The sequence below is a fragment of the Atta colombica genome, unplaced genomic scaffold (genome assembly GCF_001594045.1).
Source record: "Atta colombica isolate Treedump-2 unplaced genomic scaffold, Acol1.0 scaffold47, whole genome shotgun sequence".
Classification (NCBI taxonomy): domain Eukaryota; kingdom Metazoa; phylum Arthropoda; class Insecta; order Hymenoptera; family Formicidae; genus Atta; species Atta colombica.
The window spans coordinates 109,087-122,217 of NW_017259536.1; the positions used below are offsets into that span (position 1 = coordinate 109,087).

Below are 13,131 nucleotides of genomic sequence, written 5' to 3' on the forward strand. Positions count from 1 at the left end.
CTTATTCTTCAATCAAGATTATATTAATCAAAGGGCAATTTGGAGTCGGCGTTGTAAACGATGCGCAATATATTCTATTGTATTATAATAATTTTAAAACTAATAATTCAGGATTACAAAAATTTTCAAAAAATTATTACATAAATTCCGTATGTTTCGACTATATCTCATATTTTAGCCATCTTTAGCAGATATACTTTAAAACTACCGCAGACAATACTCATATAATGTTTATGCAAGGTTGTTAACATCTATGTAATTTTGCAATGTTATAATAACAATAATTATATTAGGACCCTCGAATTTTAAACAATACAAAAAGATAAATGTAATAGGCTAATGAGAGTCAGCAATGATAAACGGCGCAATTATTTAGTGAACAATCAATACTCAGATATTGGATTGATGTCTTCTTTATTTTCGACGTTCGAACGTTTCGACTCTCTTTGGAGTCTTCCTCAACAAGAATGATATAAATATAATTAACTTACATGTCCAGAATGGACTAAGACACTCACAAATTGACAAAGATGCAGCGTTGTTAATCTGACAACTTTTTTAAAAACAAATCTTATTAAAGTGCGATATATGCGTAAACAATTCAAATGACTTATCATCACGAAACATGAAGCATTGCACTGAAGTTGTTGAACATATTAAAACTTAAAAAGTAGAATTTTAAAATATCAAATATAAAAATCACACATTTTTAGGACACACGTCCGTATATGACGACGTTATTCAGATATGAACTATTCTCGAAATTTTTTAACTTTATATATTTTCATTTTTACAATACGTAAAAATGAATTTTTAGTGCAAAAATAAGAGGAATATAATCTCCAATAATCTTGATCTTGACAAATGTTCAGGACATGATCCCGAATAACATTAAAAAATAAAAAGTTTTAGCTATCGGACACCTTGGATAATGTTAATGCCGGCGGTACTGTAACTTTTACGCATCATAATTCAAGATTATTATAATAAAACTCGAAACTTTCGGAATAAATCCTGACGATCAATTCAGTAAAAAAGTAGTTAGATTGTACAATGGACTATTGATGAAATAATGATATGAAAAGGGCAATATCATCCTTATGTACTTTATTAGGTGTAGAACTTTGTTCCCGCCATTTTTTTTCCGAAATTCGAGGCTTTATTGTAAAAAACTGGTTATACATTTATGATTCAAAGTATTGACCATCGCTGGCCACTACTTTCTCCCATCTTTCGGGTAGCGTACGAATCCCGCATCGAAAAAACTAGTCATCTTTTGAGGCTATCCATGATCCAATTTTTTACTTCTTTATAAGACCGGAAGTGCTGGTCAGCCAGGCCGTGTGCCATTGATCGAAACAAGTGATAGTCAGAGGGAGCAACGTCTGGAGAATACGGCGGATGTGGTAGGACTTCCCATTTCAACGTTTCCAAGTATGTCTTGACCACTTTCGCAACATGGGGTCGAGCATTGTCATGCTGCAAAATCACTTTATCGTGTCTCTCGTTGTATTGCGGCCGTTTGTCTTTCAATGCTCGGCTCAAACGCATCAATTGCGTTCGATATCGATCGCCTGTGATTGTTTCAGTCGGTTTTAACAGTTCATAATACACTACGCCGAGCTGGTCCCACCAAATACAGAGCATGACCTTGAAGCCGTGAATATTCGGTTTAGCCATCGACGTGGAAGCATGACCGGGAACTCCCCATGATTTTCTGCGCTTGGGATTATCGTAATGAACCTATTTTTTGTCCTCAGTCACAATGCGATGCAGAAATCCCTTCCGTCTTTGCCTTTCAAGCAGCTGTTCACAAGCAAACAAATGCCGTTTAACATCTCTCGGCTTCAATTCGTACGGCACCCAATTTCCTTGCTTCTGAATCATTCCCATGGCGTTTTGAAATGGCTTGAGTCACTCCCCATGATCGTGCCAATTCTTCTTGATTTTGACACGAGTCTTGCTCAAGTAATGCCTCCAATTCTGTATCTTCGAAAACCTTCTCTCTTCCACCGCTATGCCGGTCTTCGACGTCAAAATCACCGTTCTTGAAGCATTGAAACCACTCACGACACGTTCTTTCACTAATAGCGGCCTCACCATAAGTATTTGAGAGCATTCGATGAGCCTCAGCCGCAGATTTCTTCATATTGAAGCAAAAAATTAAAACCTCCCGCAAATGACGAGAATTTGGCTCGTAAACTGACATTTTCAATCGAGAATAACTTTATGATGCAGACACAAATCGACTAATGTTTCTATGGGGTTATGTTGACAGATGCCCAAGTTTATTGTATGACGTCTATGATCTATTTATTTCGACCACCACTTACCGCTAAAGCCATCTATAGGAAAACGGCGGAAGCAAAGTTGTACACCTAATAGGTAACGTATATGCTTTTGGTTCATTATATAACCTAATTACATTTTTACATGAATTGATCGTCAGAAATATTCGAGTTTTGTTAACAGTTTCGAATTGATTAATAAATTAAAAAATACCAGAATTGACCCAGGTTATGTTTTGGTTCATTAGACGTGTCTTTATTCACCAACATTCCTTCTGCTTTAGTCATAGTGACTATTGACAAAAGATGAAACTACAGCAATTGCAACATTCCAAAAAAGAATTTTTAGAGGCAATAAGAATGATTTTAGATTCGATATTCTTTTCTTTTGATGATTAATTCTACAAACAAAAATTTGAATCTTCAATGAGATCCTCTTTATCCCTAGTGGCAACGGACTTAGTCATGCAATATGCAAGACTTGGAGATTCGATTGTTGAGTATAAATTTTAGGATACAATTTTTATTATACGTAGATGATATCCTTCTATGCATCTCAACTGAAATTAACAATATATTAGATATTTTCAATGCATATCACACAAGATTACAGTTCACTTGGAAGTGGGGGATGATAAAATAAATTTTTTAGATTTTTTAGATACTATTGTTATGCTAGATGAAGACAGAATTAAATTTGATTGATATCAGAAATCAACATTTTCAGGAAGATTTCTAAATTTTTACTCTCAACATCCGATGTCTTAAAAAAAATCTTTAGATCTGGTGGACAGGACATTTTTTCTCTCGCATCCGGAATTTCATGAGAAAAATATAAATTTCATTGTTAATATATTAATATTAATATATAATATTAACAGAAAATTATCCCATGGAATTTATTATGAAAAATAGAATAGAATACCAGATGTAAATATCAAACCGGAATTTTTTTATAGAAAATACACGTTTATTGCATGAAAATGATAAAAAATATTTTATTCGAAATATTGTCCATCGATAGCTATACATTTTTTCCACCTGTTTGACAATTTGTGGATGCTACGCCAAAAAAATTGTTGCTCTTTTGAACCAAACCAGTCATCTAGCCATTTTCATACATCTTCGTAAGAAGTGAAGCGCTGCTGAGCAAGTGCGTGTCCCATCGATGCAAATAAGTGGTAATCGGTCGGAGCCAAGTCTTATGAGTAAGCATGCGAAATTCCCAATCAAATGCCTCAATCGTTTCCTTGACCAGTTTTGCTGTGTGTGATGATGCATTATCATGAAGCAAAACATTTTGTGTTGCCTTTTTTGATATTTCGGTCGTTTTTCAAAGCTTGATTCAAATTGATCATTTGTTGTCGGTAGCGTTCAGTATTAACGCCAGGTAATTTCGCCAGGTTTTAGCAGCTCATAATAGATCACACCTTTCTGATCCCACCAAACACAGAGTATTATCTTCTATCCATAGCGATTTGACCTTGCAATCGATATCGATGATTCACCTGGAGTTACCCATGACCTTTTACGCTTAGGATTCTCAAAATATATCCACTTTTCATCGCCAATCACAATTCGATGGAGAAATGATTTTCTTTTGTACCTGGCGAGCAGCATTTCGCAAGTGGTTTTTCGGTTTTCCTGCTGTCTTTCATTCATGTGGAACCCATTTTCCCATTTTCTGAATCTTTCCCATGGATTTCAAACGTATGGAGACGGCATCTCGTGTCACATTCAATTGATCCGCGAGTTGTTGTTGAGTTTGAGCGTCATCCTCATCCAACAATGCTTGCAATTCATTGTCTTCAACTTTTTCGGTGGTTTTCCACGTTCTTCGTTTCTCATGTCAAAATTGCCACTTTTGAATTTTTTAAATCACTCAAAGCACTATGATTTACTAAGAGTATGCTCACCGTAAGCTTCGACAAGCATTCGATGCGATTCTGCAGCAGTTTTCTTCAAATGGTAACAGAAAATCGATGCTGTCCGCAAATTGTTCCAGGCACAAAATTCGACATGTTCAACGCTATTACAAACTATTGTTGTATGAAACTTGTATTGTTGTGAGTTGAAAATCTTTGTCAGATGTCAGAACAAGGAAATGGCGTCAATAGCGCCGTCTGACGGCAACTACATTGATTGCAGCTATGGCTGCTATCTATTGATAAATTCCGGTTTCATATTTATATACCTGTATCTTATAAAAAAAACTAGGCTGCAAATAAAAATGAATAAAGAACCCGACAATGTGACAACAAAATAAATGATTCAGCATCCCCTACGTACAGGGCATTTCCGAAAGATTCATGAACATTATCAATAGGGTAAATAGAATTTCATTTTTTAACAAATTTTAACAAATTAAGTAAGTTCATCAGAGTACACAAAGATTCGTTGCCAAATTTACAAAAAAGAAACGTTGTATATAAAATCATTTGTAAGAACTGTGATGCATGTGGAATAAACGGGGAAAAAACTAAAAGAAAAGCTAGAGTATATGAACATCAAAACCATATATGTAGAATATCTCTCCCTTGGTTATCACTGAACACAAGTTGCATCACAGTCACGAATTTAATTGGGACAATGTACATAAGTGTGTTAGACGTTGAGAGTTATTATAACAAACGTATTGTGTCTAAAATAATACATATTAAACAACAATCTAATATAGTCTCAATTTGCAAAATGACATTGAAAATTTATATCGCATTTACATTGATATTCTGAACAAAATGTAAATCGGCCTTTATATTATTTTTATTGTCATTTCCATTTGTCATTATTGATTTGTCGTCCCGCTTTTTATCACATGAAATATTTTTGCTCTGTATTTTGCATTTTATATCTGATCTTATAAGATAACTGACTAATGAATGAATTTCTTCAAATATTTTAATAACTGATGATTCTATTCAGATATTTTATCAGGCAATGAGATGAGCAGAAAAAAAAATTTTTTTTAGTTCGATTTCTGTTCAACGTTATTTAATAAATGAAATCTGTACAGATAGAAAACCGAGAAATGTTTCTGAGTAACTTAGTATGGCCATTTTCTCTATAAAGTTTGTACACTACTGAGCCAGAAATATGATTAATTAATATGATTGCAAAGCTATATAGATGTAACAACATTACATAAGCATTATATTGTTTCTGCGGTAATTTTTAAATATATCTGCTGAAAATGGCTAAAATATCTGAAATGTATACGGAACTTATGTAATAATTTTTTGAAAATTTTTATAATCCTGAATTATTAAAGTTTTAAAATTATTATAATAGAATATTGCGTTTACAGCGCCAATTCCAAGTCCTTGATTAATACGATTTTGATTTAATAATATTTATGACATAAAAGAGAAAATTTTAACCTATTTTTATCATATGACATAATCATATGATTCATGTATACTATGCTGTGTGAGAAATAACAATGAGATTACTCAGTGAGAAATAACAATTGATGTCAAATCGATGTCAATTTGATGATTTCGATATCGAATCAGCATCAATTCCATTATCATTTCTCATTAAGATAATAATCATTTGTGCTTCAAAAAGAACAGTACAGAAAAATAAATATTAAAGATTATCAGAAAGAAACACTTAACATACTCATCAAGTTTTATAGAAATTATTGGTGAGGAACAATACATAGCCTCCCTTCGTAAGATTTAAGCCCTAAATACAATGCGAGGTAATAAACAATAGCGATAGAAGTAATGATAGAAGTAATGATAGAAATAGAGGAATTCACCCAGGTAATAAATGTTAATAGAAAGTTCGATTCGTATTCCCAATGTGCCGAATATTCTGGCACAGTGAAAGAATCGTCACAGAATATACCAGATGAAATGTTCAGAATTGTATGAATATTCTTTATATAAAATATCACGAAAATTGCGAGCGAGCAAGCAGTAAATATTTTCACCGACAGAGGATCGCTGCGAAGAGTATTTACGTTAACAAGAATTATCTGGGAAAGAATATAAGGAGCGCAGCATTTCGTTTATAAACTTTATAGAAATTCCAGATTCGGTCGTTCCTTGAATTCAGTTTCAAACAAAATTTTGCTTTTGAAAAATACTTTCACCTTAGATTTTGAGGCTCACTTTATACATAAAGTAAGCTCCAAAAATTGAAAGTGATTCAGGCCTCAGGGACGACTTGATCCGGAATTTCTGGAAAAATTAAAATGTTGCGGAACATATATGGAACATTCTCGGAATATGTAACGATATATAAATGGAATTTTTAATCAATATGTGTATAATCAATAATCAATATATATACACGATATAGGAATAGAATATTTGAATGTTGTTTTTACATTCTATAAATATTTCGAAATATTCTAGAATAGTCTTGGAATATCTTTTGGGAATTTTAGGAACTTTTTATGAATATTTCAGGATTATTTAGCGTTAGATACATTCTGAAATGCATATGTCAGTGCACATAAGAACATACGAGGGCAAGTCAATAAGTTCTTAAAAAATCTGTCAGAGAGCACTCGCAGTGTCATGTCATTACTTTTTGATAAGTAGCATTTCTCAGTTGATTACTGTCAAATTTTGAGCGGAATTCATCGCGTAATTTCATTTATGTAGACGATTAAAGCAAACAATCTTTGTATTTTTTGTAAAATGGAGAAAAACGAGTTTCGTGCAATGATCAAACGTCATATGAAAGGTTTAACACCGAAAGAAATAAAAACCGAGTTGGATAATGTTCATAGCACATCTGCATCAGCGTTTGCGATTGTATATAATTGGGTGAATGAATTTAAACGTGGTACACATGTGATGCACCTCGTTCGGGACGTCTAATTGAGACTGTTATCAAAAATCATCGATATAATCCACGATATTGTTTTGACTGATCGACGAGTGAAAGTGCGCGAGATTGTTAAGGCCACAGGCATATCACATGGCACAGTGATTTCAATTTTGCACGAATATATGAAAAAGTTATTGGCAAGATGGATACCGCGTTTGCTCACTGTGGACAAACGCGACGATTTCAATGTTTGGAGATGTTTCAATTCAGATGAATGATTGCGATTCATTACTGTGGACGAAACTGTGGATCCATTATTTCACACCCGACACGAAGGAACAGTCAAAACAATGAACCGGGTGAATCATTTCCGAAGAAGGCAAAGATCATAAAGTCGGCCGGAAAGGTGATGGCCACAGTTTTTTGGGATGTAGTATAATTCATATCAATTATCTTCTGTCGAAGCAAATGATTAATGATGATTACTACACAACCTTATTTCAACAACATTTTAAAGAAAAAACATCCCCATTTGGCGAAGAAGAAGATACTCTTCCATCAAGACAATGCTCGGATTCATGCGTATCCGACACCGATGACCAAATTCAACGAATTCCGCTATGAATTGCTTCCCCATCCAGCATATTCACCAGATTTAGCCTTCTGCGACTATTTCCTGTTTCCAAACCTGAAGAAATAATTCGGAGAAAAGAGATTCATCACTAGAGAACAGCTCATCGCCGAAACAGAGGAGATTTTGAAGAGTTGGACAAATCATATTATTCAGACGGAAAAAGTTGGAGAATCATCGGATCAAATGTATCGAGCTGAAAGGAGACTATTGAGAAATAAAAATGAATCGATCAAAAAAAAAAATGTGTTTTACTATGTCTTTCTAAAAACTTATTGATTTGCCCTCGTAGAATAATGCAATACTAATAAATTTCTGACGAGTTAGAATTCTATCGCCTTACAGCCTATTAATCAGATTTTTCATTCCGTTTATATACGCTATATAATCTTGGAGCAGATGCAAGAGTATACTGCAGCAGGGCTCTTATTTTCAAAGAGTAAATTTTTTCACGCTACCCTCCTGTTTGGTTCCATTTTATGAAAAAAAAAAAAACTATAAAATTTTAGCTCAATCATAAATAGAGAGAAAGGGATCTTGAAAATCGAAAAAATCATAAAAGAAAAAAATCAATTTTATTTATCTTGTGAAATATTAATTATATGCAAAAAAGTATTGTTGTCCGGAAAGTTCGTGCCGACTAACCTATATAATTTAATAAATGTATATTAAAATTTAAATCTTCTGCGTTTTAATTTTCCTTCAAAAACGAACTTTCTGGACAATCCAATATTATAAAAGTTGTAGATCCATTAAAATTGTGCGTATTATTGACTACTTATTTTCCTCGTACGACTAACGATTTCTGAGAAAAATGTGAAAATCATTTCTTTTTTCTACAAAATTTTGACATTATGGAATATAAAATCTTTTTTTATATTACCTGAAAATTTTCGATGATAATCACTTACAATCTGAAGCACATATTATTTCTATTTTTTGTTTTTCATATAAATAATTTATTATAATTTTCCATAAGCTTGACCCCTCTCTCATGACCGAATCATTTACAACTTATTTACTATCAATTCCAGATCTTTTAGAAAACTTTTATTTTTATGTCAACGGTTCTGTCTTAAGGAATTCACCATTCAAGTCAAATCTTTCGAAAAATCCTTTAGTCTTGGTGGAAACGAATTGTTCAATTCCGTTGTTAATAATTTCTGGGATTTTATCGATTTATATATACAATAGTTTCCGTTAAGAAGTGGCTCACTGAAATGTATTAATTAGTAAGAAAAAGCTTTTTTTTGTAATTACAACATCATACTGTCTCTGGGAGGATGGCTCAAAAGTGAGCCGAAACATGTAAGTGGATTAATTATTAATAAAGTTATTTTGTTAACCGTTTGGTTTGCACAAGAATTACCGTGCTTGACTTCTATTGCCCTGTTGTATCCAACATTAAGGAGTCTTTAGGAATTAATTTATATTTTACATTTTTCTCAGAAATTGTTAGTCGTACGAAAAACAAGTAGTCAATAATATGTGCAATTTTAGTGACTCTACATACAACTTTTGTATAATACTTTTTTGTATATAATTAATATTTCACAAGATAAACAAATAAAATTGATTTTTTCCATGATTTTTTTGATTTTCAAGATCCTAGGGGCACCCTTTTCCTTTATTCGATTGAGCTAAAATTTTACACAGATTATTTTTTTATAACATGGAATCAAACTGGGAGGTAGCGCGAAAAAAAATTTCCAAAAAATTTTCACTAAGAGTAAATAAGAGCCACCTTAATATTGCAGTCTATAAGCGGTCAGAATGCGGTTAGCCTTTTTTTTATTTCTTCCGCAGTATTGTGCAACGGAAGGCGACAATTATGTATCGCTTGTTTCTATATTGCTCTTATTTCTATACTGTTCTTGCCTCGCATTGTCTAGAGCTTTATTCCGTTCCTCGATCTTATTTTTTTTCCGATTAATGTTCGCTCTGCACTCCTAATTAATGCCAATTACGTACTCAAGTAGTATTTGTTGAGTTTTATTACTAAGAGTTTTAATGTTGAGTGCGGCGGCGTCGGTCATTGCCCCGCCAAATCCTTGTATCTTTTGAAATTTCTGATTAACGTCCACTGTGAGAACCAGATCGGATTCATTTTTGGCGGTGAAATTCATAACGGACGATTGCATTCTTTTGCCATCTTCAGTGGATGTATACCATAAAAGCTGATTCTGTTGTAATTTTTGCTTGCTTACTGTATCGCAATACGTCGAATTACAGACGCATACTATAGAATTGTTTCCGAATGAACGTGGTATACATTCGTCTCCTGTAATGGAAAGAAGAACATTCAATTATATGTTTCAATCTTAAATTGCCATATATATTTTTTTAATTAACACATTGTTATAAGAGTCTTTTTAAAAATATCGAAGCTTTGAAATTAAATTCACTCATTTCAGTAAATCTGATCTACACTGATTGTATGCAAAATTCGCAAGTTCAAGTTTATTTTTTAAGTATTATAAGTGCCAGACAATTTCGAAAATTTTACCGAAATCAATATATCGTCGCAATTTATATATGACATTGCGAAATTAAGCTCATATTACTTTCAAAATAAGGAGTTCAAAAACAAAAAAATAACCGACAGATAATAATATAATAATTATGTAAAGTGATGCATCATAAATGTAAAATTAGTACAGAATTAACGTGTAGTACATAACATAATAAATAGATAGTAATTTTCTAAAAAAAAATTGATTTACTATAAGTAGATCTTTTCAATTTTTCTTTCTATAACAATATCATATGCATTTTTTGAAATAGTAAACATAATTATTTTGTAATTAGTAAATTGTATTTATTAAAATTTAAAAAAGGATGTAAGTAATGGAAACTATGACACTGATACATTTAATAATGTTTGGGTAAATGTTTAGGGGATTTTAGGGACAGCTCCGATGATCTTGATGTATGTTGTCAAGGTCATAAGTGCTAAGTAAGAGAGCCCTAAGTGATTTCCAATAAATTCTAGTGATATTATCTCTTGACATATCTCTTGACATTATTCGTTAATAAAATAATAACAAAAGAAGTTTAAGAAATAATATCTTAATTACTGCTTAGGGACGCACGACTTTCCATGCGAAGCAAGTTCCATCCTATCTGGCCAAGTTGCTTTGCGTGAAATTTGTACGTCTCTAAACAGGGGGAGGAGGGAGAGAATGGGGAGAGGGAAGGAGATGAGGTGGGAGTCGCTTCTCGTGAAAGACATGCAGAAATAAGACGTTATTTTTCTAAAATTCTTTTGTTAATTTTTTTAATGAATAACGTCCACCAATTAAACCTGTCGAAGGTCACTTAGAGTCATGACCTTGACAACATATGTTAAGGTCAAGGTTATCGGAGCTGGGTCCCTTAAAATAAATAACATTTAACAATATTTGTCAATATTTGTTTTACTCGGAAATTTTTTTCATTGGCCACGAAAGATTTCGAAAACATTCTTAAACGTAAATTAAAAATAAAATAATATCAAATATTGTTTTTAATTGCACATACCTTTCACTGTGATCAAGACAGCAATCAAAATTAACGTGCGTAGCATTTTTAATTGTTGCGAGGAACTCTTCTTAATCTGCAAATAAAGTAATAAAGTGCGGTTTATTTTTTGATTAAATGATCGACTCATGACACAAAAATATAAATATATATATACATACGTGCTGCATTATATATACGCTTATTTTAATTGACTATTATCTGTGATAATAATTATCAGTGCGTAAAATCAATAGATAATTGGAATTTATTTATATAATTCAGATTTTCGGATATCGCTTTATTCAATTGACTTTTTATTATATCTAAAGCCTCTATTTATGTTATTTATGTAAGAAAATCTTTTATTTTTATATCTATTTAAATAATGATAATAATTTCAATAAAAATTGTGCATAGTTTTTGTAATATATTATATACTTATATGTTTTATATATATATATATATATATATTATATACGTCTTACAATAGTAAAAATCTCTAATTGCATCAATATTGGCAACGCGTCAAATATTTAAAATTTTTATAGTACTGGAATATACATAATTTTTTGATGATTTATGTGGTTGTGTGTGATATTGTATCTCAATATTATTTATTACCATTATATTATATTAAATAGCGATATTAATAAATATTAATTAATTTTGTTTCGATTATTATATAAAATCAAGAAACATCGATATATCAATATGATAATCGAAATAAAATTAATTTATTAATATTGCTATTAATCGAATAGGTATTTTTTTTATTTTTTTATTTTCCTGTTTATATTGTATTTTCCTGTAGCTATGATTAATTGTCTTTTTTATAATTATTTATTTGGTAATATTACACACGAAAGAGTGTTGTAAATTTAAATGCTCATTTAGCCAAATTAAGCCAAATTAAATCAAATTTTAATTTTCGGCGGATTAAAAGTAGGTCATGAATGAGGGAAGTGTCAGAGATTTGAGGGAACTGTGTCGCTGATGATGACTAAAAAAAAAAGAGTCGAAATGTTCGTATTGAAATACATATTCAAGTAAATACTGCACGAAACAGCAGTATAATTTAATTACGCTTCAATGTTTTACATTCTCATTTGTCTTAAGTTCATTACTGTATTTCAAGAGTCACAAGGAAATTATAATTTTTACAAATTAAAAATAGATCATTACACAATCACTAAAAATGTAATGCTTAAACTTGGTATCTAGATACATAGGTACTCAGAAACATAAAAAGAACAACCGTAACGAAGTGTAATATTTCAATCCTCCTTTTTCTTTTTTTTAAGAGTTGAGTTCTGTTTTCATTCTTCTTTTTTTAGTTCAATTCTTTTTAATATAATCTCTTACATGTATATAATATAGATTTGTTTGTACCTCAATATCCTTGAAAGTCTTACTATTCGTAGAGCAGAAACATTACTATCGTTTATTTGTTAATGGTATGATGATGACTGAAGAATAGCACGACATTAGTCATTCGTGTGTGCCTATCGGAACGTACAATAATGTTTCCGATAAGCTCGGTAATGTATTTATCAGTACATTTTAATAGATGCACATTTTCTTAGTTTAGGAAACTATCTTTTTTTAGGAAAAGAAAAGTTGTTCTTGCTATGATATATTCGAGAAATTGCATTAGTTCATATCTAAGAATTATTTTTAACTAGGCAAGATGTTAAATTTTTGGAATCTAAAAATGATATCGCAAGCCAAATTTTACTATTATGTCAGGTTTTCGAAATAACTGACGTTTAGTACATTAAAAATGACTTTTTTGTGTAAAAAATTTTAACAATGTATTAAAAATCTAATTAGAAGTTATAAATATATTATTCATCCTATTTTAAAAATGCATTTTTTACTTCAATCTTACTTTTTAATCATTATTATAAAGGATTTAAATGTTGAAAA

General features: G+C 31.5%; 1 protein-coding gene across 1 annotated transcript in view; it reads right to left on the minus strand.

Moving 5' to 3' along the window:
* LOC108691603 (glucosylceramidase-like) overlaps positions 1–12,706 on the minus strand; it is a 24,873-nt gene extending 12,167 nt beyond the window's left edge. The window contains exons 1-3 of the mRNA XM_018199433.1: positions 12,595–12,706; positions 11,224–11,299; positions 9,676–9,985 (exon numbers count right to left, since the gene is read on the minus strand). Coding sequence (XP_018054922.1) covers positions 9,676–9,985; positions 11,224–11,269 — 356 coding nt within the window. The 5' untranslated portion in view covers positions 11,270–11,299; positions 12,595–12,706. The remainder of the gene's footprint in view (positions 1–9,675; positions 9,986–11,223; positions 11,300–12,594) is intronic.
* Between the last annotated feature and the right edge of the window lie 425 nt (positions 12,707–13,131).